This window comes from Xiphophorus maculatus, chromosome 22 (assembly GCF_002775205.1).
Source record: "Xiphophorus maculatus strain JP 163 A chromosome 22, X_maculatus-5.0-male, whole genome shotgun sequence".
In the NCBI taxonomy this organism is placed as follows: domain Eukaryota; kingdom Metazoa; phylum Chordata; class Actinopteri; order Cyprinodontiformes; family Poeciliidae; genus Xiphophorus; species Xiphophorus maculatus.
The window spans coordinates 10,430,608-10,457,888 of NC_036464.1; the positions used below are offsets into that span (position 1 = coordinate 10,430,608).

Consider the following 27,281-nt stretch of genomic DNA (forward strand, 5'->3'; position numbering starts at 1 on the left):
CTTTCACTCTTTAATAACAGACAAATCAACCCATTAATGCTTTCCAATGAACCGGGTTTAAAAGGCTCTAAAAACACATTCTCCTCCCACTGAACGCTGTGAGCGCTGGAAGATAAACTAAAAAAAACAAACAAAAAAAAAAAAACATTGCACGATGCAAAAAACTGGATGGCGTGCGCGTTCGCGGCGCTCCAGCGCTGCGGCAGTTGCCAGGGGAGATAGGAGGGGAGGGGTTGTGATTGGCTGAAGTGGACCTGTTGCCATGACGACGGCGAGGGGTTTGGTAGCGTTGCCGTGCGCTGTGTGATCTGCGCGCTGCGTGTATGGAGGAAGCAGCTGCTGATCTGATCTCTGACATTGTGTGAGACAGACATCTGAATTAAACTCTGCTTTTACACACACCGCTCCAGGGTAGCGACGTGCATGATTGTAAGTATTTTTTAAAAAAAATACATATTTCTGTAATCTACGGGATCAAAATGTGCTCGGCTGGAAAAGGGTTAGCGTTGCGAACAAGCTAAAAGTAAAATTGGTCAAGTGACTTTGCTTAGAGGAGCCAGCATGGCAGATCAAGCGACAGCATGTGGCCACCTAGTTAACGTTACTTCTCTGTTTTTTTCCGGGAAGAGGACAGAGACTGAATTACAGAAGCAGAGAACAGCTCTCGGCTGACACTTGGAGATGTTTTTTTTATGGCTACGTAATTCTAAATAGTTTAAATGTCATGCTAAAGCTAGCAGCAGATTTACCTTCACTGACTCATCGAGCGACTGCTAACGCTACTTCTTTTCACGGTTGTGCTGTGGGAGACTGATAACGAAACATGTAGTGAGCTTACAACACTAAATAGGGAACTAAACTTGGTGAACTAACGGGTGTAAAGTTACTTAGTTACCAGTGTTGTTTATCGGAAATTGCTGAGAATAATTTGCCTCTGACTAACTTTGAGTTCATCGCTGCGTTAGTGCTGTGGCTTCTTGTAAGTTGTGGTCTTCAAGCAAGACGCTACAAAGCATATTGGATTTCAGTGCGAACAGCACTTTCAGCTTATCTGTTTTTCCTACTGGCTTTTAGTCTTAATTGCTGCATTAAAACCGCCTTGGTCGACTCATTTTGTCTCAAGTTGTAGCACAAGGCAATACTAAGTCTGTTCTTTTGTTGGTTCTGATGTGAGACACTCGTTCCATTTTTTTGTTGTTGGTATCTATAAATAGTTGAATATTTCATGGTATGTATTGACAGCACCAGAGGTTATGAGGTACGGTGGCTAAGCTAGGCACATGATGTAATGGATTATCACAAGATTGTCCCAGATACGGAGCTCTACGATGTTGGTGTAGAAAAATATGTCTACTGTGGTTGCTTTGCTTGTGCCATATGCCAATAGGTTTTAATATACTTTTACTAAGAAGTAAAGTATTTAAATCATTCACTAACTAATATGGTAGTCTTTATAATTGACTCCATATGTTCTGGCTTTTTACTAGATACGCAGCCGGCCCAAGGTACAACTGAAACAAGTAGCTGCTTATAGCTTCCAGGCCAGACATGGCCCCTTAGAGCGCTGAACCTTTCACACAGAATATGTCAAAACTTCACCCTTGTATTTGTGTTGATCAATAATAAGGTAAATATTGGATTCACTTAGAAGGTTTATACATAGAAAATATCAAATATTCTTTAAAAAGTCCTGATTTGCTCAGGATTTAAAAGAAATTATGTATAGTTAAAATATTGCAAATAGAAATATATATATCAAGCACTAGAGGTGAAAAGGAGCAGAATATATATTCCTTCTAAGATGTCATGTGAGAAATGATAGCTTTGGCTACATTGTTACACCTTTTAGGACATTTTATTTATCAAGAGACAAGCATAAGATCACTCCAGGCCAGCAGGGGGCACTAAGGAGCGATTAACACTTCTAACATAATATATGTGTCAAAACTTACAATTTGTAGTTATGGTTTTGAAGAATGAAGCTATGTTTACTTTTGCATAGAACATTTATACGTTACAGATGCGTTAAAAAAAATCTGCTTGGAAATGTTTGAGTTACTTAGGATACGAAATAATTTACAATTGTGATACTTGTGACTGTACAAAAGTAAAAATGAAGAGTTTTACATCAATATGCTCTCATTTATTTAGTTAATTTATTTTTTGTCTTTCTGGTAAAGCATAACATTTGGGGCTCTACGTCATTGTTACAGAGATAAGTGGCCAGTTCTGCCTAGAGACCAAAATTCATTAATCAAAGTATACATATTAGTTTTTACATTCTTTGCATATGAGCAACCCTAATTTGTTTAGTGTTGTTATTGTTTGGTTTAGCAAGTTAGAGTTGTTTTACTCACTCTAACTTGCTGTTGTCAGGTGAATTAATACTTATTTAATTTTGCTCCAGGTGCTAATGTCAAGGAAGATTGTCCACATGCTAGATGTGTAAGGTTCGTTTGCGATTTCATCTCAATCTATTTCTATTTTGTACACCTGAATAAATCACTTTGTACCCATGTTAAATATTGTGTAGCATTTGAATTCTCTGGGTATTATGGCTATAATTGTAAAAAACTTCAAATATTACAAACAATTTAAGTTATTCATAGCCATTTAGTTGTTTTTCTTTTGTTTGTTGTTCTGATCCATCTTTTGAGCTGGTGACATGTAGGAATATAAAATTACAATCACTGATCAAACTAAAATAACTGCGTTCGCTTCTGGTGATAGACGATATTTACTGAAGTCATGTAACCATGTTTTTCACAGTATAGAAGAGTAGATCCTAGAAAATAAAAAAAAATGCATCAGTTGTTAAAAAGGGTGTAAATCATTCACATTGTGGGTATGAATTGATGCAATAAAAGTCAGAATAAAACATCTTGTAACTTTTCTTTTGTATCTGAGAACGTCATACACAACCCCACCTCAGAAAACCTGGATTACATGTGTAGGATTTATTTTATTGCCTAGTTGAAAGCATACAGCTGTAGCCGTCAGTTAATATATTATATGTACAATGGTAATTACTTGGTGAAGTTCTAAGAAAAAAAATCTCTGTTTCCCAGTCAGAGTATGCAATACAGCACTCTCTGGCCGTTTAAGCCTTTTTTCTTGCTGTCTGTCACTATTGGACTCACTGAATTGTACAAACCTCATCTAAAATTTATTGTGTGCTCGGAGGTTTCTCTGTGTACTTGATCAATAAATTATAGAAATTTTCATTCACGTTTTGTGAGGTGGTGACTTTGCTGTACATAGAAGTTGTCGCTTTCTTCATACTTGCCAGTTGTTAAATCTTTAGTGGTAAATGGAAGACAAAGGCAAGTGGACCCTGAGGGTCAAACGCAGACAATAAAAGGAACAGATGTTGCCAGTCAGCCATTAATTTATTGCCAGAATTTCAGTGGTCCAAGCATCTGTTGTCTTTGCTTTTGTTTTGTTATACCTTCTCATCTATCCTCTTGTGAACCCCGTTTCAGTGTTGAGCAGCTTCTGAAGGGGTTTGGTGTCTGCCAGAACTTTATTAATGCCCATTGCTACAAATAGAAGCTACTGAAGAGTGTTGTGATATCAAATGAATTTAATGACAACACGGCTTTGAGGTGATGTCAGAGTTGAATTGTTCCTATATATACTTGAACAGCCTCATCACAACGCTTTCTAATTTAGTATGTGGGAAACAGAATTTTGTGAATATTCAGGGTTTTATTAGCAAACCGCTTGTCGGCAAAAGTTATGTAACCTCAGGCGATACCCCTTTTTATCATATTGTTCTTTTAGTTTAAATTATAGTCCCACTATTTTTTTCCATCTCGCATTTTTTGCTGTGCACTGCCAGTCAGTTGTGTGAAAGACAGATTCACCAGTTTCCACTACAGCTAAGGAACGGAAACTAAATTAGCACCACATATCACCGTTTATTAACAGTTTTAAAACTCCTGTTGCAAAACAGCGAGCAACATGTGCAACTGAAGGCTGACTACTACCTTCAACTCAATGACCAACTAATGTCATCATGTTGTACTCCCCATTGTTACTCAATAATCACCAGAACCGCAAAACATGATAATATTATGCACAATAAACACTGGAAAACTACAACTAAATTCAGAAGTTTTTATTGTGTATATAATTTTTCTGTAAGTCTACCAAAAATAATGAAAAAAAATTTATAAACAGCAATTAGATTATTTTGATTTTCCTTTTAAAAATGGCACAGAAACCAAGGAACTTATGCCGACCCATGGCTGGCCCACAGTTCTGAAAAGGTTACTGGCTGAATTGAGGGTGAGAAAGTTCGCCTGATAGTGTAACTTGAAACTGAAATTTCCTTCCAGTTTGTGTGACATGTGATATTATGTTCTCCTTCTAATTTCAGATTTTCATCATGTAGCCTTGATGATGAACGCTTCCGACTGTCTCCAACAGCTTTGTTTATAGTTTACATGTTCTAAAAAAAGTTTAAAAGTTCATGTTCCATTTGGAGTATTTTGCTTCCACGGTGTCTGGTATCAAATATCTTCTAAGCCGTAATAGAACACCACAGAACTTTCCTCTTGGCTTGAACAACTTTGTAAACTCTTTATTGTGTTTTTAATGAGGTAGTTGTTCCTTTGTACTGTGTTGATGACAGAACAGGAAGGTGCTCCAATCAGGATGTAAAAATAACACCACAAAACAGAATACCAAATGACCATGCCACATTACACAGTATATTTTTTGGTTAAAACTTTTTTTTATTCGTGAAGTGTGACTCTGATTGACTTTCTGAACATGGGTTGGCACCAGTCATCAGCTTAAAATGTTGCCATTTTATTATCTCTTATCACAGGACTATGCACTTTGGCCCGGAGCAAATGAAAGACTGAGTCCTCTGGAATTCAATGCAGCCGAGCGTCTGTGGCATTGAATTCATTTCGAAAGCCGATCTGTGTGACAGAAACTTTTTGCCGATTGCTCAACACAGGCTGAACCTGATTTCTCCTGAATGAATCAACTGAACGGGGGGGAAAAAAACCAAAAAAAAAACCTCACAGCTTTGTGACTGATTTGCTCAGAACCCTGTCATTACCAAGTCAATGTGACTTTGATTATATCGACAGATTAAGCAGCTGAATTTTTAGTTGCCCTTATTCTTGTAATGTAAATTCATAGTTAGGCAGAAACAGGAAGTTGGTGATTGTGCTACTGAAGTGACTGTTTTTCCCATAATTATGCTGCAGGGCTCCTTCTGCACTGATTTGCTTCTCACAAAAACTGATTATAAGTTGACTTCTCTTCTTATCAGCTAAAATAAAATGTAGACATTTTTGAACAATATGATTTCCTTCTTGTTTTGCATCGGTCAGCTTAGGTTGTTAAACTCCAAAGTTTTACGTACTTGAGATGAATTAATGTAGCCTGAGCTCTCTGGTAACACTGACCTGTGTGAATCATGAAGCCGAAGCCTTTCCGTAGTAGCTTGCCGGAGTGATCACCCACGCAGCCCCTGCGTGAATTAGGGGGACGTCCCCAGGAGGATGTAGTTCGCTGTCTTTTTGGGTCTGTGACATTCTGCTGATCAAACATGCGTGGCGGCTCTGAATTTCAGCTGCATATGTAAACGCCTTCTGAGACATTGTACGCTTTCATGTTTGCTGCCTTCTTCTTTACATTTCTGTAGGCGTCATTTTGTTTCTGTTGTTTTTAGACTATGTGCTTGTTTGTTCTTTTTGATGTCTTACATTAGTTCACGTCTCTTTCAGGACGCTATAAACTTGATGTTTTTGTCACCTGTTGAGAGATGTACTAAAAGCAATAAAATTATTGTGAGTTTATTTCAGAATCCTGGTCAGTTTTAGTGTTCCTTTTGCCTAAATGTTGTCATTTTACTCTCTCTTTCTGCTCCACTTGTTCTCTTACATCTCTGGATTGCTGGATGTTTTGGTCCCTGTGGTGAGCTGAATCCCGCCCTCCTTCCTCCCATTCGTTGATCCTCACCGTCTTGAGCGCCTGCCTCATTTCTTATGTGTGGACTCAAGACACAACCCATTAGGGTCTGCCTTACTGAAGGCAACAGTGACATGAGCGTTTCCTTGATTGGGAGAAAGGAAGAGGGGAAGACGGCTGTGTCCTGTGTCACAATAGGTCTTTGTCTTATCACTTTTGGCTGAAATAACGGCATGCGTGGATGTCGACGAGGATACAGGGCAACAAGCTTGTATATAACAATAGGCTAGGTTGAGGTTTATGACTATGTTAATATTACTTTTATGAATAAATATCTTTTGAAGATGTGTTTGGGGAGGTGTGAATGCGTGACAGACTGATGCGAACCAGAAAAGCGAACTCCAGTCTGTCTAAAAATCTAGGCCTCAGTTTGGTTGAAGTGAAATTGGATACGTTGAGCGTATTCATATGTGAATCCTAAGCGGACAATAGCGGACAACCGGTTCAAAAGCAGGAAGCAGACTGTAGCACAAGGCATTCTGGGTAAATACAACCAAAACAAATGCACGTCTAGCATTAGCAGGACAAGTGGCTTGTGGTTGTTTATCAATGACAAAAGAGAAATCCTACAACCGCTAAATTCTGACGCTCTCTGTTTTTGATTATATTTTCTGAAGATAGAAGTTTCCATCTTCATTGTCTTCTTTGGAGGTTTTGTGTCGTTTCCTTAAGTGGTTCTTGGTACAGTGCCACCACAAGTGAGGGAGAGGAACTAGTTTTTCAAGGGGTTTGGATCGCTTGACACAATGCAGTGTGAAAGTGAAGGGCATGAGCTGAAAATGTAACAAATGTTGCAATTTTGATCCCAAATCAAACCGAGCCTATCAGAGAATCAGGTGTGAAAACGCCTCTCCTAGTCTCATCAAACCAGAACACAGGTTGTTGTGTCTTTGTGGTTTGTGGCAGTGCTTGTGATAGTTTTGTTTCATCAGTTGCTGTATATGGAGACCAGAATTGTAGAGCACAATAATTAAATGCAAGCAAGCAGATTCTTCTCCCTGAGCTGTGCTTTTGTGCAGCTCCTCCAGAGTTACCATATGCTACTTCTCTGATTAATGCCCACCTTACCCAGCCTGTCGAATCAGATGGACGGCCATATCTTTATAGGTTGCTGAACACTAATGTTTCCCACAAGATTCCTGAGGCCTTTACAGAGCAGCTGAGTCTATACTGAGGATTAAATTTACAAGTGAGGGGACTTCTGAACACCACCCTTTTCAGAGTTTTATTTTTATTTTTAAATGTAGTTACATACTACTTTGTGTTTATCTGTTTGGGAATTAATGGCTGTGAAGTGACAACATTTTGAAAAATGAGGTTTGCTGTAACAGAGGCTGTGTAGGTGTCATGGAGAATGTCCAGAATTAGTTCTTAAATGATACAACAACATCTTAAACTTTATCACAAATAATGCAATTTACTGATCATTGTGCAAGGATTCAAACCAAGTAGACTTTTTTTGTAAACTAACATTTATTTACTCAGGGCTGCTGCTGTTCAGTAGCGAGGAATGTCACATGCAGATACCAACTCTTCACTGCTGCCCAAAGTGGAGCAATGAGCTTAAAAAGTTTGTGTTATATAACTTCCAGCTTCTGTGTGAAAGCTCTTTGCATAAAAACTGCTTTCATTAACCAGGGTACGTATATGGGAATATGTAATTGTAAGACTATAATTTAGACTGTTGATGGTGGCAGCGGGGGGGTTGAGTGTTGGTACTCTGAACCTACAGACACATGACCAAAGAGATAAGGTTTCAGAGTTGGCCGAAGGGGGGTTTTCCGTGTACTTTGGAAGGCCTCACCTCTGTTTATAGTCAGAGTGGAGTTTGTTTGTTTCAGTTTAAAGTCTCTGTGTGAACATAATGTCACAATCGTCTGTTGTAGAGGTCGTAAGCTTGAATACTTCATGATCAGCTTGCGTCTGATGGCCGATGAAGTTTGTAGTTTTGCAAATGTGGCTGCTGTCGCTCCAGCAACGAGCTTCCCCGTCTCACCTTTCACTCTGTCCGATTCTTGTGTTTTGACGTGGAGAAGACTTTGCCATGTTTGTGAGAATTTGTTCTGAAAAAGCGAACTTCCTCAACAGGCAGGAGGTGCTTCCTTCCCTCCGAGGCCCCTGTTTGAAAGTGCGAGGTGAATACTGAGCGAATACTGAGCACTTCGGAAACATGATTAGAGGAAAAACAACTGCGTCTTTGTAGCAGCTGAGTGTGGGGCTGGTTGTAGTGCTTTGTGTGAGCGTTTTCACACTTTTACCAAGCAGCTTTATTTTAGAATGTAGTGCTGCTTTAACTAAAGCCTCATTAACCCAAGCACTAATGGTCATTTTATTCATTTCCATATAATTTGACTTTGCTATTAAATAAAAGAATTGCCTCACACTGGAACAGCCTCTCCCTCTGCCCCACTCTGCCTACGCTCGCCTTTGTGTCATTCACATATTTCGAGCTCCAACCAGACTGAGTAGTCAACTAAAATATCAGTTAGGGTTTCAAATAACAGCCGTCGTCAGCACGGGGCTTTGCGACACACCTTTGTATAACTGGTTTGTGTCAACTGCTTTATTCCATGCGAAAAGGGTGTGGCGTGAATATGCAAACAGAAGGCAGTTGTGTTTATAATTTCTGGCATCTTTACTCTTAAATCCAGCTCTGTTGTGTCCATATAAAAGATTCGGCACAGGTAATTGTCCACCTAACTGAAGCATCACTTTTTATGAAGCATTTATAAAGTGAGCCTTAGTGGCACTTAGACGGGAGCGCCATGGCATCCAGGTTGGCAGCTTCCTTTGTCAGACAGGTTTGTGGAGAACAGCAGCAGACTGCTGGCCTCAGCAGTTTCCGCCTGTATTGATCTCCCCACATTAGCTCTCTCTTCATGCACAGACATGAGCACAATTGCTTCCCTTACAACACTGGCTGTCGTGGCAACTGAGTCCCGGTCATGAGATTCACTTCTAGGGAAACATCTCTAGAAGCAGCGCTTCTTTTCTGAACCTCCTGTACGTTCTCTGGCATAGCAGCTCCACCGATTTGCCACTTAAAGCCATCTCCATATGTCTTTGTGTATTTCTGAATAGACCAAGTGCTTAACGGGATAAAAGAGCAGTTTGAACAGAGGGGGGTGTCCCGTGGCACCTGCTGTTAGCCTGCCCGTTTGCACATGAATATGATGAGTCTGGCTGGCTTTTTTAACTTGCAGATGAGCCATCAGGTCAGCACCATTAAAGCTTTGGTGTATTTTCAAGGATGGGCAGCAGTCAACAGGCCAGGATGCCTTATTAGCTGCCTCTCGACTCCACTCATGAGTCTTCCTTTATTCACCGCGGTCCCAGCCGACTCTCTTTGATGCCTTTTTCATAAGAGCAATAATAACTGTGATCACTGCAAAAGCACTGGTAATTGAACAGCTGCAGGCATGGCAAAATACTTCCTGTGTTAGGATGGATGTAAGACGGCTTCCTCGCTTGTCCACCCTCCGTCTGGTAATATTCAAATGAAAGTCATTTGAAAGAGGCGACTCAAGGGGGATAAGCTCTCTCTGACTCCCAAAAGCCAAGCAAAGAGGTCAAGTGGGTAAATTCGACTGACTGAAAGCTTTCGTGTGCTTTTACTTGTGGAAATTAGCACCAGCACCTGGCCAAACAGGTGGAAATTCATGAAGGGGCAGGTAAATTTGGTCAGCTTACAAGCTACAGTGGCAGGTTTGCAATTCAAACAGGAAAACAGTGTCAGATTCCTCACCTGACCCATTGCGTCTGATCTGCCACTAGACTGGTGTCAATGCCACTGGTAGAAGAAGGACTGAATAGTAATGCGGCATTGCATTCCTGGTGTAAAGCAGGCGGCAGTGAAGTTAAAAACCATGTAATGAAACACATGATTCGGTAGTCTTAGACAAGAGAAACAATCAGTGTTTTTTTGTTTCCAACAACACTAGCAAGTTTGCTGATGTTGAGAAATAATAAATCTTTTATGTTCCCAAGTTTTTAAAATCTTTGTCCTGGTTTAAAGTAGTTTTCTCCTGTAAGGAAACATGTTTGTGTTACTCCAATTTTTCATATTTCATGAGACTAATCTGAATCAAGAAAAAAAAAAACAATTAAATGAAGGTGTACATTGAAACTCATCGCTTTTATGGTTGTTTTTGTCTTCAAAAATGCTTGGAAAAATAAACCGTCCATTTTATATCATTACACTTCCTTTACACTGCGATTCTTTGTACTCAATAATTATAAATAAACATCAAATTTCCATAAGTTTAGTTTGAAGCAAATGGTGGCTTGCAAAGTTTTTTTCTGTGTCTGTTACAGATTTTTATTTCCACTGCTGGCTTTTAGACTAATCACTTCACTCATTTTATAGTTCCACTGCCCGTTTCTCCCATAAAGCTTCGCCATGCAGGTTTACGGCCAGTCACGGTCTGTTTACGTAGAAACAAGGGCCATGTGGGCTGTTTACAGCAGACTGTAGGCCGCACCTCCTAATCCATCAAGATGGCACTCAAGTCTTCGTTTGGCCACACCTGTGTGGATGTCTGGTGTAATCTGACCTACTTGTCATTAGAACACATAGCGCAAGCTTGGGCTGTTATGAAATTCATGCATCATAACTATCTTGAGTAAACGTATTACTAAAATCTATAAAATGATCAAACAAATTTTATTTAAAAGTGCAGTAATGAATCCTTATGCTACAAGCTTATCCTGACATGTTGATTGGGAGAGTTATATTTTTGTTACATTTATGTATTATTAGACGTAAACAAAAATCTAGAATAAACTTCTTAAGTTGTGATTATTGCACAGAATAATGTTCCTTTTTCTCATTTTGCTCTTCATAGTAACAATGGGATCATAACGCTGTAGATTCCCTACTACAGTTTAATCAAAATGATGCCGCGAACGTCTTTAAATGTTTCCATGATTTCTATTATATATAAAAAGGTAAATAATTCTTCCTTCAGTCTGTCTCAGTCAGTTGGTCTTTATTAAGCACTTGTCAAACTGTTAGAGTGACACATCAGACAAAAACAAGGAAAAACAGAAACAGCAATGACTAAGAGCTAATGAGCTAAGCAAAGATTAATATTTGATAAAAGTACAGAAAACCTCAAATAAACAGAGATTATATAACTTTAAAGGACAGAGGAAATGCAGTTGTGTGAAGATGAAGAACAAGAAAACATCAGAAATGGACAAACGTGCATAGATTTTAATGAGAGATACAATTTGATTGATTAAATTAAATCCACAAATATTTAAAGGAAAGAAGAACCAAACAGTAAAGACCGGGAACATCTTCCACATTATATGTGATGGGCTAAAACAATTAATGATTGACGCTTCCTAAGACAAACTTTATAGCATATAGATCATCAGTTTAGGCTTTACTCTTATTCACAGGACTTTATACAATAGGAACGATGTGATGAAGCATATTTAGCGGTTTAGAAACGTGAACCTTTTAAAAACCTTGATTATACTTTGATACAGGTAAACCACCCATGTCTACCACAGTTATACCTTCAAACTTCACTGAAACTCTTCAGTTTGAGATGTTTAGGACATATCAATTGAACGGGTTCTTTACATTGTTCCTTCTCTCTTTTTTCTTTCTCACTGATGTATAAATGGAGATACTGTATATGTAGCTGCCTTACATTAAATCTCAAGTGGCATGTGCTCAAAGACCTATCATCTATGTGCTTTTTAAGAAAATAAGTAAGATGACTCATCTCAGGGGCTTATTATGATACTACAAAAGACCTCTATCCGTAGTCTACAGTTGTTTTCAGAAGCTCAAATGATATTTTCTGTTTGAGTCTGGGGACTTGTAGAGCTTTTTACTGGTTGCAAATTAAATCAGAAAGAAGAAGCTGTCATGTGGAGGGATATCTGTGTTGTTGAGCAGATATTTTCCTGTGACACTAACAAGCAGTCCTCATGCTGCCTGACATATCTGCTTGCTCTACTTTGCTGAGAGCTGTGATTCATCACAGACTGTGGAAAACCTACCCAGTCTTTCTTGTACCACTTGTTCTCTTTGTTGTTGTTCTTTTAGTCCTTTGGACTTCATTTTTTCCAGTTTAGTGTAGAATCTTACTTATTACTATTGTCTTCTCTTCCTTTGTTCAAGTGGCTTCTTCATTTGTCTTTGGGAACTTAATAGGCTCTTTTTAGTTAGTGGGCAAAATTGCAGAAGTGAATGCAGTGCAACAGTATAATTCTGTTGTGCAATACTTAACGGATAAAGAGATGGACTGAGGGTACATGTTAGAGAGACAACAACTTAAAAGAAGCAATATGCTTTATTAATATAGATATGAAAACAACACATGCTTTTAAGGCAAAAGAAACCAGATTAGAAAATTATTCCTAATCTGAGTCGAACAAATCTGCTCAGTGAGAGTCGATGGGTTATTCTGTAAAAGCACTAATGCCTCCCCTTCGCCCCCATCCTCGTTGACTGGCTTTTACAAACTGATTTATGTGTATGCTCACTCGCTCTCTTGTCTCTGACACACACTCTTGAGTTTGACCCAATTCTTATCCTATCTCAGAAATGAAAGACATGGCTATCCACCGCACACGGTGCGCCTTTACCGACTTCAGTCCATATCCACAACCTCCCAGATCCCCCCAGGAAGAACGATAGTGGATGATGACGTTGATTATTGGTTTAAATGGGGGATGGGAGTGGAGGGGTTCACAGTCATCATCTGTGTCGGTGTTAGCCAGCGTGGATTACTTATATTCTTACTGACTCTTGTTTATGGGATTTCTGCTCATGTTGAAGGGATGACATGGTTGTCATGGTGACAACCAGGACATAAAGCTTGTTGTGAGTCGAGACAAAGAGTGAGCTCTTTATGCACTTGGCCTCACTAAGCAGTGTGCTAAGCCATCACTTATGGTTTATGATTTTAAAAAATTAGCAACTAGAGATAAACTGATCAGAATGTTTGAGCACATATATAGGCTGTAGTTTAATTTGCAGCACCAATTTTAGTTTATTACAAACTGTATAAGAAGAATGGGGGAAAAAAACACATTATTCCAAAAATACTCTCACTGCTGTGAGTGGTCCTTAATTATTTATGTTAAGAGCAGAGGCGACAACATGCTGGGTGTGGAGAGAGAAGTTGCCGTACCTTGGGGATTCACACTATTTTAGAGGTAAAACTAAATAATTTGGTCCTGTACTCTGAGATTTCTTGACCCGCCATATTAGGTGACACAGTGGGTGGATCATGTCGCCTCAGAAGGATGGAATTGGGCAGCTATTATCAACTCTATTATGACTTTGTGTGTTAAGCTCTCTCTCGCTCTCTGGCAGCCTCAGTGAGCCACAAAAATGTCTCACTGTTGTATAAAGCGCGCAAATAGCCTAATTCTGTTTTCACATGTTGCTACCTTTGAGCCTTCTTCCCTCAGTCATGGCAACTACAGAAAAGAGTGTTGCTGTTGATGCTACTTTATTGATTCCAGGTCAGTTTCTCTGTATATCTTTAAAATAAATACCCAATAGTAGATCCATTGGATCGTTGGAAGGTGTCCTGTCTCCAGCAGTCATTAGACAAGAAGTGGGGTGCATCCTGGACAGTTTGCCAGTCCATAACAGAAAAACGTAACGATACACAGGACAAACAGCCAAAATTTAGAGAAGACGCATGCAGAAGGAGAACCTGCAAACCCTCTGCAGAGAGTTAGGATTCAAACCCAGGACCTTCTTGCTGCAAGGCAGTGGTGCTACCAACTGCGCCAATGTACAGCTCCTCAGTAATACAGTATCTTTGTACTAGTTTCCCCTCTTTGCACTCTTTAATAGATGTTCTCCAATGAAAAGGTTGGATGTGATCTTTGCTGCTGTTTTACATATCCTGCTTCCTTCTCTGCCATTCTCAAGTGTCATTCTCTAAGTAAGGGTACTTGGGTGGGATTTGCTAATGATAAATCACTGCTAAGGTTGAATTTCTTTGTGCTGTTAAATGGCTGATATCTCCCAGGTCTGCAGCCTTTTTATGCTACTTAATCTTGCATGCAACTAATTGAGACTTGATCCTCGCTGAATGCTGAGCAGTTTTTAAGAGCCATCCACTTTGTAAGATGCAGGCCTGCAGTGACTGGATGGTCTCCCGCTCATTTACACACAATGGGCAGCTGAATCTTGACTGGAAATGAGGTGGGTGTTGAGGAGTGGAGCCTTAAGTCAGTTCAGTTGCTTGAGATGGTGTCCTCGAAGGTCCTCCATGGGAGTCAAGAGGAGGTGCGGGGAGCTGAGGGGCTTTTATCGTGCAATCCAGGCATGAGGAAGAGGGAGAAATCCAAGAAGTGCAGCAGAGACAGTTTCGAGGGATGGGCTTCTAGAAAACGAGGCCATTGCTTGAAAGGGCGCATCATTTGAAAGTGTAGCATACAGTTGTCTGAGCTCTTGCTTTCAGATTGTTTCAACTCTAACAACCTCTCTCTTGTTTCTCCAGACCTCTTTGGTTTAATGGGTCCAATCATTGGGATGTCACCAGATAAGAAAACGGAAATTCCGGGTATGCAAGAAGAGCGGACGGGACTCAGAGGTGTCTGCGGTGTGGGGACCCTGCCCGAGGCGGAGTGCGCATCCAGTCCACTGGCGACGAGCGTGGATCGCGCTTCAGGTGCAGAGGATGAGGAGCTCACCAACCTCAACTGGCTTCACGAGAATCTGCTCCAGAACTTCACTCTCGGGGGCCCAGAAGCTCAGACAAGTGGTAGCCCCCTTTTTGACATTGAAGGAGACTACAAACAAAACCAGGGTCCTTCATCGTCCTCGTCATCTTTGTCGCAAAACAGGGGCCGGGAGAGGGACTCGCTGAAATCTAAGCCTCCTTTCTCGTTTTCCCTCCTCATCTACATGGCTATCGAGCAGTCTCCCAGCAAGTCTCTGCCCGTTAAAGAAATTTACGGGTGGATTCTGGAGCACTTCCCTTACTTCTCCAACGCTCCCACAGGCTGGAAGAACTCCGTTCGTCACAACTTGTCTCTAAATAAATGCTTCCGCAAGGTCGACAAGAGTTTGGGAAAGGTAGGTCAGGAAGGTGTTTCTTCTGATTTTAGGAGACTGTAACGTTAATTTGTTATTGTAATTCAATGGAAAAACTGTAACTAACACATCATATATAAATATATATAATATTTTTAGTTTCAGTAAATTTAGAATATCTTTAGTTGTCCAACAGCCGGGAAATTTGGGTGCTACGGCAACATCAAGATATGTAGGCTCACACAAAAAAGTTACAGAAGTGTTAAAAAATTATATAAAAAAACAAGATTAATTAACAATAACAACAATAATAGTCATAAAATATGTACTCAATTATAAAATAAAGATACTATGCAGTTATTAGAATATAGATATTCTACTCCAACTGGACCAGTTGGAAGATTTTCTTTTTTTTAATTTACATATTGTGCATGTGTATTAAACTTAAAAAAAACTAACTTGATGATTATGTTAAAATTGCTTTATTACCTACCTTGTCAGTCAGTTGAAAAGTATGTCCATTTAGACCATTGTCCTCAAACTGCAGTGCTCACGGGTCCGAGTCCTGTAACTTTTAGACGTGTCCCTTGACCCACACACTTGAATTAAATGCTGAAATTGCCTCACCATCATCTAGTCAAGCTTTACAGAGCTCCAATGATCAAATATTGGAGCCAGGTGTGCTGAAGCAGAGAGACATCAAAAAGTCGGAGGACACCGGCTCTTAAAGACAGGTTTATGAGACCACTGATGTAGACAATATGGACCCAACCCTTGGCTGGGGCTCATTTTGCTTGCCTGCTTTCAGCTTGCCTGCTTTGTTTTACAGACACATTGGGAAGCTGTGTCGTTTGTACCAAGCTTATTTTGTTTAGAACGAGTTTGTTTGACGGCTGTTCATGCAGAGGTATACCAAGGTCATTAAAGCAGGTGCTGGTGCTTTTTGCAGTGGGGGGAGGAGCCAAGTCCTGCTGGAAGAGGAAGTTAGCATCTCCATGAAAGTTGTCAGCAGAGGGGATTAAGTAGATGTCTGAGCTGACTTAAAATTTAATAAACATAGTAGAGCAAGTAGAGTGATTTATAAGTCAGACATAAATCACCTGACTTATAAGTGCCTGTGTGTGGGATACTCCTGAATCACCGACTCCAGCTGTAGTCCTCTGGAAAGTCTGTCGAATCTTTGGATGGGCTTTGCTTCACCGTTTCCCCAAGGCTACGTTTGTCACTGTTGCTTTTGTATCACTTAACTTTGTCCAGCTTTTCCAACAGTACCCTTTTGAGGCTCTTTGTCATTATGTTGTCATTGTTTGCTAGACAACTGTCAAACAGCAGTTTTCCCCATGATTGTGTAGTTCAGAGGTGTCCAAACCTTTTGCCCTTGGGCCCAAAACTGGCAAATTTAAACTACTGGTGAAAAATAAATACATTAAAAATGAAAAAACCTTATTGAGGTTTTTAGTTTTACCTGCTCAATAATACATACTTTTTTAAATGAAATATGTATATCGTTATAGATCCAAAACATAAAAAAGTTTGGTAATTTTTTGAGGAAATAACTTTGTGGTTTTAGCTAGCTTAAACCACAAATGATCTTTCAAGGATATTCTAGTGATCACTTTATTTAAAACTTCCAGGGATCATTAGTATGGTTGTTTTTATCAAGAGGGCGGCACCTTAGACTGGGGGTATTTTGCAGCACTAAGCTGCAGCCCAGCTCATGTGGCAGAGTACTGAGCTTTGACGCAGCTGCAGGGACCTCTGTGACTTTGTTACGATAAGAGTGGAATCCAGTCAAGGTTGCAGATACTCCTACAGAGGAAATGCAAACACGGCACACTAATAAAGGATGTTATCTCCTGAAGCACCTCAAGGTAGTGCAACTATTTTAGTCGGAGGGAAATGTCCAGCAGTTGAACTGCTAGATGTCAAATTTAGGGAAGGAAGCAACCAAGACATGCTACAGTAGCAATGTTTGTGTGTTAAAGTTGAGGATGGTTATTTAACATGCATTCTTGCTTAAGAAAATAACCATAACTATTCTGGCAAACAAAATTGAAATTTTGGAGAGAAAATTTAACAGATGAGAACATGAAGGAAATTTTGTAAACTGGACCTGTTTTAAAGCCCAGAAATAGAACACTGCAATGAAAAGGAAAACTCTGGGAAAACATCCGTAGCTATTAAAGTTGCCTTCATGCTGCTACACGTCATATAAAGGGAACAATTTATTTTAAGGTTTATATGTTTTGTTTGTGCATAATGTTTTTAGAGTCTAACTTGGTTTTCCAAAGAAAAACCAAATTCATGTTTTAAAGAAATAATGCTGCTTGTGTGGTGAAATCTGTTTTTCATGGTTTTGTACACTTGATGTTTAACTTGCATAACTTTAAAACACAGTTAAGACTAAATCATTCAGATGCTATGAATCCAAGCTAATGTTATCTTGTAAATTAGAAGTAGAAAAAGTCACATATTTCTTCCCATTTCATGGTCTTTCATTGACGGTCCACCACTCTGCTTGTTTTTTATTTTCTGTTTGTATTTTTACTGTACAGATTAAGTTCAGTTGACAGATCAACACAGATTACAGCATGCAGCAATTATAAAGTGAAGGGAAAATGATTTGTGGTTTTTCAAGTTGTTTTCCGTGTAAAGTTCTGAAAAGTGTGGTTTGTATTCAGCCCCCCTGAGTCAGTACTTTGCTGAACCACCTTCTGCTGCAGATACATGTGCATGTCTTTTGTAGTGACTGAATTTTTGGCCTGTTCTTCTTTGCGAAGTTCATCAAGCTCAGTCAAATTAGAATTGGTGTGTTTAAAGCAACAATCTTCCTACGAATTCTGAATTAGAAATGGGTCTGGACTTTTACTGGCAAACAAGATAGGCTACATTACTGTGTGGCCTGCTTAGCTTGTGGGAAACTGGAAACAGGCTCATCGAATTTAGAATAGAATATATTTATTTTGTCTTAATTTCAAAATATGTATATTTCTGTACACTTTTGGCTTAATTACTGCTATGAGGGTGTTATTATTTCAGCAATGGGCCTTTTGTATACTAATCTGTATACTCCAGTTAACGATTACTAAATTAGTTGACGATTATTTCAGTAATCGATTCACCGATTAATCGTTTCAGCCTTAATTGAAACTATCCACCATTCAGATAATCGGATGTGGTTTCTGCAATGCTGTTCTATAATCTAGAAATTACTTTACTACAGTTCATTTAAATGTTGGTGAGGGAGGATGGCTATGGCTGTCCTTTACTACTTTAACTCGATATCACCAGCTAACTATGCGTCATTAACACGACAAGATTTAAAACCTGCAGTTTAACTTTCACCACTCCGCTCGGGTGGTGCTGAGTGGGTGCAGCCTGGGGTGCCAGGGCCATGTTTAGCCAACACCTGATCGTTTTCCCCTCCTTGGGTGGAGACGGCTGCTCTGACTCTGTGAGTAGCAACCTAGCGCAGCACAGGCTGCTCAGCATGCAGGTGCACAGTGTGAGTCCTTCGTCTGCTGAGACACCAGCACCAGTTTCACATGACACTAGCTGGTGGTTTTCGTTGCCATGGAGACATTTCCTTCTTCCTGCATCAGAGCCGGTTGGTAATCTGAGTCAAGGTTATTCTCCTCCTCCCCTCCCTCGCACTGTTCTCCCGTACCGGGCCCAGAATACGCCACTATCAGATAAAGTGGCACACAGTGCTCCTCTCATCACACTGGTTGTTGGCGCAACACAGTCACACTGATGCTTCTTGCTTGCTGAGACTGTCGGTGAATTCCTAGCCGGTGTTAGCAAATTTTCCACAGTTTGAGATCCAGAGAACCATTGCTTGGACGTTTGTTCAAAAACTGCCGTTAAATTTTTGCGTCTCTGAATGGATTAGTGGATGATTTCTTTTAATGCAGAGCTGCACAATTTTTTTTTCTGTTTCTACTTCAATGTGTTTCATTGTAGCTTATAATAGGAAAGTTTGACACAATTCATTTCCTGTATGAACCTATTTGTCATTGACCAGCTGCTTTTACTTTGTTACTACATTAAGTGATTGGAAAATTATTCACATGCTTGCATACTTCAGTGTGTTTATTAGGATTTTGAGATAGTCCAGCATAATGTAGAGCATAACTATGAACACTTTTTATACATGACAATTTTAAAGTATGGTCTTTCTGATACTTCTAAATGAAATCTTTCGCACAAAATTGCCTTCAAATATCATCTAAATTGGAAATGGTTTCTATATGTGTGTAATTTAATCTCAGTATAAATACAGCTGTTCTGTGAATACCTCAGAGGTTTTCAAGGAACTTTAGAGGACAAACAGCATCCCGAAGACAAAAGAACACAGCAGACAGCTCAGGGATAAAGTTTCAGAAAATTCAAAAGTAGGTTTAGGCTATAAAATTATATCCTAAACGTTAAATGTCTCAGGAGAACTGTTTGATCCTTCTTCTGAAAATAGTCCGGCACAAATCCAAATCTACCAGGATTGGCCCAGAACTGCTAACATTCAACCTTAATTCTAAGCATGTTGTTGTGGCAGAATGGCCTAGTCAAAGTCTTGAGGATTCATAAATTCTTTTGCAAAAAAGAATGTGTAAAATTTCATTCTCGTTATGCAGGGCATGCTTCTCAAGTTTTTAATTGTACTTAATGCTGTTGATTATTCTGGCAATCCATTAATTGGAAAATTTGCAGATTTTTAATTTAACCACAAATACTTAACCTTGTTGTTAAGTATTAGAAATACATTGAAAGATGCAGATAAACAAAAAATTAAATTCCTTTTATAATGGGAAAGTAAACATTGTATTGTCTTAAAATTCAGTAACAGCATTCCTTTACCGAACACTTGATCATTTGTAGCAAAGGAGGCATCTTCAGCAAAAAACAAAATATTTCTAACATGAACCTATGAAAAGCACATATTGGAGATTTTTCTTTACAGATTTTGAAACAGGTGAAGCTAAAAATATGCCACTAGAACAGCTCTGGGTATTCAACATATATATAGATAAACATTTTGTTAGTCTCAAATACAATATATTTTATTATATTGTAGGGTAGCCCTAACTCTTGAATCCTTGAATATATTTTATGTACAGTTTTGGCTTTATTGCTGCTCTGACTGTGTTGTTCTTTCAGCAAACGGCCTGTTTTTGAGCTTCTGTACTCCAGTTAACGATTAATAGATTACTGAATTAGCTGGCTATGATTTCAACATTTGATTAATCAAGATTAATTATAATTAATCAAAATACACTGTGCTTTGTGTTTCTAACAAAATGAAGGGTTTGGAATACTTTGGGAAGGCACTGAAACAGTAGATTTAGGGCAATATTTTCAATAATCAGCTTTTTAGGTAAGCAACACTGATTCCATATGAATGAAAGATTTCAGGTTAGCAAGGATTGCTATAGCATTGAATGATTCAACTGGATGCATTTCTTTTGTCCTGCAGGCCAATGGGAAAGGTTCCCTCTGGTGTGTTGACCCTGAGTATCGCCCCAACCTAATCCAAGCTCTAAAGAAGCAGCACTTCCCAGCCGCACATGCCTTCTGCACGCCACCCGCCTCCCCGCCCAGGTAAACTGCCATCAACTGCGGTGTTACAGGAAACTGGCGTCATAAATGACAGAAGAGGTTCAAACAACCGAGTTTGTATCAGAGTGGGCTTTTTGAAACTCTGCTCCTCAGACAACATCTGAGCCTCAGTTTGTGTGCTGTTTGTGTGTTGCAGTGCCTCCTCACCTCCTCGACATCTCTTTCTACAAGGCTGCTCATTCAAAGGTGAGGATGAACCCAACTTCATTCCTGTTTGTGGCGCTTTATCCAAATGTTAAAATCAAATGATCATACATGTGTCCAGAGATCAGCATGTGCTTGTGTTTGCATTGTCATGATTTTTGTCCAACATTCACCATCTTTTTTTGCCCTTCAGCTCTTGGTTTGGTGTGTTGCTTTGAGCTCATGGATGTCTCATGAACACCATAACATTGTGAGCTCTCAATCGATGTCACCCCCGTCTCCACAACCCCCCACCCTTCTTTTTAGCTTCTTGGATTTGTAACCTTGACGACAAGCAGAGGTTTTGCTGGTGCTCAGTGTCGAGCACTCAGTCTCAGTGTAATCATTAATAATTTAGAGTTGCAGAAGTGAGCTATGAGGCTTTCAGACACGTTGTCAGGTCTGGAAAGATCAGATGCGCTCTCACTGTCGGTGGGTGTTTTTTTTTTTTTGCTTCTTGGGTTTTTCACCTGATTTACACTGATGGGCTGTCCCTGCTCATTGTGAAATTCCTGAAGGATTCCCAGTCATCCCAGTCCGAGTAGAGTTGCCATTCTTCCATGCTTCCATGGCTTAGGATTGACCATCGTGCATGTTTTCTCCTCTTCCAGAGTCTGACATTGATGCTGCCACTGCCATGATGCTCTTAAACTCTGCCCCTGGGCACCACGTTGACCCATGTAAGAGAATCCACACTCATACTTTTTGGTTTTTGATCTCCTGCCTCTTTCATACCACCCTGTCATTGCTTTCTTTTTATGTTGCTTCTTTGGTCGGTTTATGTGCTTTTATATGTCTGTATCTGTTTAAGCAAGTTTCTGGTTCTCACTCTGGGAATAACTGACGAATGTGACTTTCATAAGAAGAATATTTTGACGTTTAGTCCGCTTACAGTACCAGTCAGACGTTGATCAGCACACACAAAGTCAACTTGTACAAACCAATGTTTATTTAAATATTCCCTAGATCAGTGGTTTCCAGTCCTGGTCCTCATGATCCACTGTCCTTTCATTAGAGATTTCTCTGCATCCAGTGAATGAATTACCTCCTCAACATTACATTAAGAGCTTTTCACTTAAACATATAGTTATAATAATAATAATGCATTTTATTTGTCAACGCCTTTCAAAACACCCAACGACACTTAACAACATAAAAACACAAATTATATAGTAAAAAAATGGCTACAAAGACACAAAACCACAAAATAACTACACAGTTAAAGTGAGAAAGCTAACTTGAACAGATGAGTTTTGAGTTGTGCTTTGAAGGTCAGAAGAGAGTCAATATTACGGATATTAGGGGGAAGAGAGTTTCAGAGTTGGGGAGTAGAATAAGAGAAGGCTGACAAGAGGGGGACAAGAGGCACACTGTGGTGGATGGAAGAGGAAGAACGAAGGGATGGGTGGTGATGTGCAGAAGATCAGACATATAGGGAGGGGCAAGGTCGTGGATTGCCTTCAATGTAAACAACAGGATTTTAAATTGAATTCTGAATGAAACGGGAAGCCAGTAAAGTTGTTGTAAAATTGGAATGATGTGGTGAAATGAAGCCGTTTTGGTAATGATGCGAGGAGCAGAGTTTTGAACCTGTTTTTATTTAAGTTAGGTGTGTGGAGGCAAAGAATCACCTAAAACATGCAGGTCTTGAGGATCAGGACGTTTAAATAATGTTTATATTTTTTGCACAGTTTTGGCTTAATTACTAGTATACTGTTCTTTCAGCAACTGACCTTTTTCTGAGTCTGTTTATTCCAGTTAGCGATTAGTCAAGCACTAAATTAGTTTCAATAATTGATTAGTCACGATTAATGGTTTTAAACTTGGTCTTCCTCCTTGGATCAGGACAAACCTGACATCTGCTTTATATTCTGACCATAAAGAACACATGCAAACCCGACTGGGTTTGATTCCTGCTTTTTGTTTCTCCAGGATGTCACCATGAAGTGTATTCAGCCTGTCACTTACTCCTCTGTTCAGGTAACTCCGACGGCCCGCTGGACCTCTCTCGACCCGACTCTGTCCTGGTGAGCAGCGATCCGAAGCAGGACCATAACTACAGCAGCGCAGCTCTGCAGCGCTGCTCGTCCCGTTCCTCCTCTTCCTCCCTCTCCTCCCTGGACGAAGGTGGCTGCGAGCGCAGCCAGTCTCGGCGTGCTGGCAGCGAGGGTTTCCACAGCGACGAGGACTCCGACCTCTGGGACGAGAGGGCCGTCCAGCAGACTTCTCGACGTCCGCCCGCCATCAAGTGGCCCATCAGCAAGCGACCCCGGCGCGAGGTCAAGCCGGAGCTGGATGAGGAGCTGAAAGAGGCGGCGGGGTCTTTGCTACACCTCGCCGGTATACGCAGCTGTACAGAGGGGTCCAAACGCACTGTCAAGAGCACAAAACTTAACAGGAAATGAAGTTCCCCTTGACCCTGATAAGACTCCGGACCCTGTGAATCCTGACCCTTGACCCCTGATCGTGTGTCCCAGTGTGCCTCCTTCTCCTCACCTGATCGTTCACTGGCCATTTTGAGCCTCTTTTGGTTGGGAGAGTCCTCGTCCAACTAACAAATGGCAATAGTATCGTTCACACAGGAGAACAAAGCCATATAGAGTAACTTCGGGGGGGTTCGGCGTTCAGGCTGTGGAGAACCATCGAGAAGACCCCTATCCAGAACGACCCACCTGCTTTTGTCAGATTTAGAAGACTGTGATTCAAGAATCTCTCTTTCAAAGACAAAAATGGGGGGAAAAAAAGCTGAAGGTTTTTATAACTCAAAGCGTTGCATGCTTCCTCCTCAAACTTGTATCCTCTTCCAAGTGAATCTATTTATGAAGCGAATGAGTGCATGTTTGTAACAGACAAAACCTAACCTCCTGGTGTTATCAGTTTCTCCTCTTTGTGCTACATGATGACAAAAAAAAACAACAAAAAACTAAAGTAATGCCACTATTTGGAAAGCAACCCTCGCTCGTTGAATCCTCTTAAAAACATGCAATAATGAATCCACAACCTTAACTTTTTCACTCTTCTTTTCCGTGACGGCATCTTTCTTTCAGCCGAGCATGCGAGTTTAGCTTTTCATTTAAGAAAAGGAACAGAGGAGTATTACGATGTTGGTATGCGATCTGTTTACTGCACACAAACCGTAACTCCTATTTTCAGGATGTGAAAATAGTATTTTTCTGCAACTGCCAAATTTAGTTGAGAACCTAGCAGCAGTTCTTTGTGCTAATTATTAATACCGTGTGAACACATATTTGGTGAACATCTGACTGCCACACAATGCCAGATTCTTAGGTTGTCATCCACAGATTTTATTGTGGCATCCCTGATTTCAACTTGATCCTGAGACAGTGGCTCTAAAAATGCCGAAATCCAAAAGAGTGCCAGCGTAAAACAATACGTGCTCCTTCTGAAACGCAAAAATGCAGCACTCTGATTCCCCTCTGTGGATTTTGAACCTCGTTTTTCTTCTGAGGCAAAAGTAATTTGCAGCTTAGAGTTTCAGTTTCTGCTAAGAGATCCACTGATGGGAGACTGCAAGCAACGGGAAGGCTGCGTGGAGAAAGCGAAACTTTAACTTTACAGTCACTCCGAGTTACTAAAGAGCAGTGCTGACCTCAGGGGCTGTCTGGCAGGGAGTGTCTCGTCGTTGCTCTTTCCACTAGAACAAAAAAAGGAAGTGCACACTCTCTCTTCGCAAGCTTGTAAAGCTGGTGTCAGCTGATTGCAAGCAGCTCTCAGAAGGGAAGTTGTTGTGTTGGAGCTTTTAGGTCGGCTGCAGGCCCACGGGATTCTTGTCGGCCTGGGCAGGAATGATGGTCATTACCTGAAAACTTGGATGTTCACAGGAACAGTCGGTAAAGCGTACGTGGTTGCTGCCAAACTTTTTTTTTTTTTGTACCACTGACTTCAAACAAAAGGGGGGTTATGGTCACTTTACAGATACCTCTTAATAAATTAGAAAATCATCAAAAAGTTTATTTTAAAATTTCAATTTCAAAAAGTGGAGCATGTATATTGGTTAATTTCACACAGAGTGATATATTTAGATGTTTGCTTTTGTTCAAATAATGAAAACCCAGAATTCAGTTTCTCAGAAAATTACATAAAACCAATGAATAGATGATTATTTTTCCTCTCTAAAATCTTGCTGAGGTGTTAAGGAAGCCCAGAGGTCTTCAGCTCGTCTTTGCTTCACAACTCTCCCACGCCTGTGATTATTGCTGTTGCTTATCCGCCGCTTTCTACCGCCGTTTCTCCTTCCACTCAACTTTCCATCCTAGGATGCTGCAGAGCTCTGTGAATGGCCAGCATTTCTAGCAGTGACCTTTTCTTGACTGTCTGCTGGACAGCTGTCAACTCAACAGTCGCTCCATGAATGTCTAATATATTAATTGTCTTTAATTATGAAACATTTAAATGTTCTGAGAAACTAAATGTTGGTGTTCATTAACTTAAATCATAATCTTCAAGATACAGATAGAAAAATAAGGTTTGAACATCACTCTGTGTCATAAAGCTGCATAACATGAATCCAGCTTTTTCAGTTGAATTATTGAAATAAATAAACTTTTCAGTGATATTCTAACTTATTGAGATGTGTCTGTGATTCCCTCGCTGCCACACTGTAGTCAAGTTTTTTGTGGTAATGTTAACAAGAATCTGGTAATCTCTCCAGTTGTTTGGTTGTGTTTTTTTAAATATTTTTTTATTTTGTTTTTTAGACTTTTTTTTGCCACTTTAGACTTGGAGCCATTAATTGAGGTAAAATCTGTGGTTCCCAGAACTAATTCCTGCATACACTGGTCTTGTTTAGCTGTGAAAAAAAGAACAAATGATTTGTTCGTTAGTCATCACCTTATTTATAACTTTAATTTATGGGATATTTGAATGCATTCTCTATCAAACATTGGTCATGTGAAAAAATGACTTAAGCACATTTCTTTTCTTTACTCTGTGAAGTCTGAGTATTTTTTCCCTTGTTTATTTTACAGCAATACCCTTTTTTCTTGTTACAGTGATTACATATTTTGCCAATGTATAATGTCTTTTAAGCGGGTTTATTTTCCTCAGTTTAACCATGACTGCCAGTTTTTTTTGTGTTTGTTTTGCTTTTTTTATTAAGCTGAATAGAAGCAGTGAATTAATGTTGAACCTGGGAGTTTTTTTTATTTAGTTTGCCAAAACTGATGTACAGCAGGGGAGGTTGAATTAAAAGCCGACTCATTCCCCTCGTGCTGTAGAAATTCTCTGATGTTGATTCAGTAGCTCTCACAATCCTCTCATGAATGGTTTGTCTTTAACTTTTGTCAGAAATTGAAGGTTAGTGGTCAGAATCAGATTAGACTCTCAGAAAGAAAGTGACTTTTAGGAGTTGCTGGGAATGTTTGGGGATATCACTGTAAAACTGGATCACATCTGCTAAAGCCAACCAGGCAGCTGCTGTTTGAAGTAAGGCTAACATTCGATTACAACAACAATTTCTCAGTAATTATGGAAAGACATGTAGAGTAAAAATCTCGTATTCTGTAGCTTTTGCAATTGGTCTAAAAGCAACATTTGCAAAGCTGCCAAATAAGTTTTCACTCAACTTAAATGATTGGTTGCTTCATTGCTCATCAGCTGTTATTGAATACTGATTGTGATTTTTTTTAATCATTATTATTTGTTGCAGTTCCTTTCGGTGTACTAATTCTTGCATTTGACAAAGCTGCCAACCCAGTATCAGTTTGTGTCTGTTGTTTGCCATGTCCATCGGACTGACACATCTTTTGTTTTTTTGTATGCTAACCTCTGTTGATAAAAATGTTTATAAGATTTATTTTCGCCAAAGATATGCAATTGCATTATATATGGTATTACAAAAATATTAATAAAATCCTGTTCTTGTTACGACTTGTGTGCATCTTTGTTCTTGTTTCTTAGATTTTACGTTATAAAAAGCAGTCAAGCAGATTTAGTGTCTCTGTATTTTGTCTCAACAACAACAAACTTCAATGTCCTTTATTGAGATTTTATGTAATAGACTAACCCAAAATAATGAATTGTGAAGTAGAATATATTTACTTGTCAAATACCCAAAACTGTGGTTTTAATATGTGTTTTATTATGTTATTTTTTGTTTTGTTTTTCTTTTTCTTTTTTAGTGGATATGTCTACCAGTTTTGCACATAGTGAAACTTGAATGTTTGACAATCCTGCAAAATAGCTGAAATTCAGTCAATTTCTAAGTCTAGATTCTCAACTGTGTAAAAACTCTGGGACACTAAAACAATAATTCATTTTAATCTGAATCACGCTATTGTAGCTAAACCGTAAGCATTTTTTTTTCACACTTTTACAGGTTTCATTCCAGGATCAATGTATATTTATGTTATACATCTTCCCATAAACTGACCCACCATCATTGTTCCCACTGAAGCATCATGATGCTGCTACCACCATGTTTTAAAGTGAGAAAGGTGTGTATAGGATGATTTCT

The 27,281-nt window shown here is 39.6% G+C and overlaps 1 protein-coding gene across 2 annotated transcripts; it reads left to right on the forward strand.

The window, feature by feature from the left end:
- The first annotated feature begins 258 nt into the window (after positions 1–258).
- foxn2 (forkhead box N2) lies at positions 259–26,695 on the forward strand. 2 transcript variants are annotated; one of them, XM_005806824.2, is made up of 6 exons: positions 262–429; positions 14,475–15,052; positions 20,481–20,605; positions 20,760–20,809; positions 21,418–21,486; positions 22,787–26,695. In XM_005806824.2, the coding sequence occupies exons 2-6, from the start codon at positions 14,489–14,491 to the stop codon at positions 23,209–23,211; spliced, it is 1,233 nt and encodes a 410-aa protein (XP_005806881.1). In that variant the 5' UTR covers positions 262–429; positions 14,475–14,488; the 3' UTR covers positions 23,212–26,695. The 2 variants fall into 2 exon arrangements, with proteins under 2 accessions (XP_023183321.1, XP_005806881.1); XM_023327553.1 differs by lacking the exon at positions 21,418–21,486 and having other exon boundaries at positions 259–429.
- The last annotated feature ends 586 nt before the right edge of the window (positions 26,696–27,281 follow it).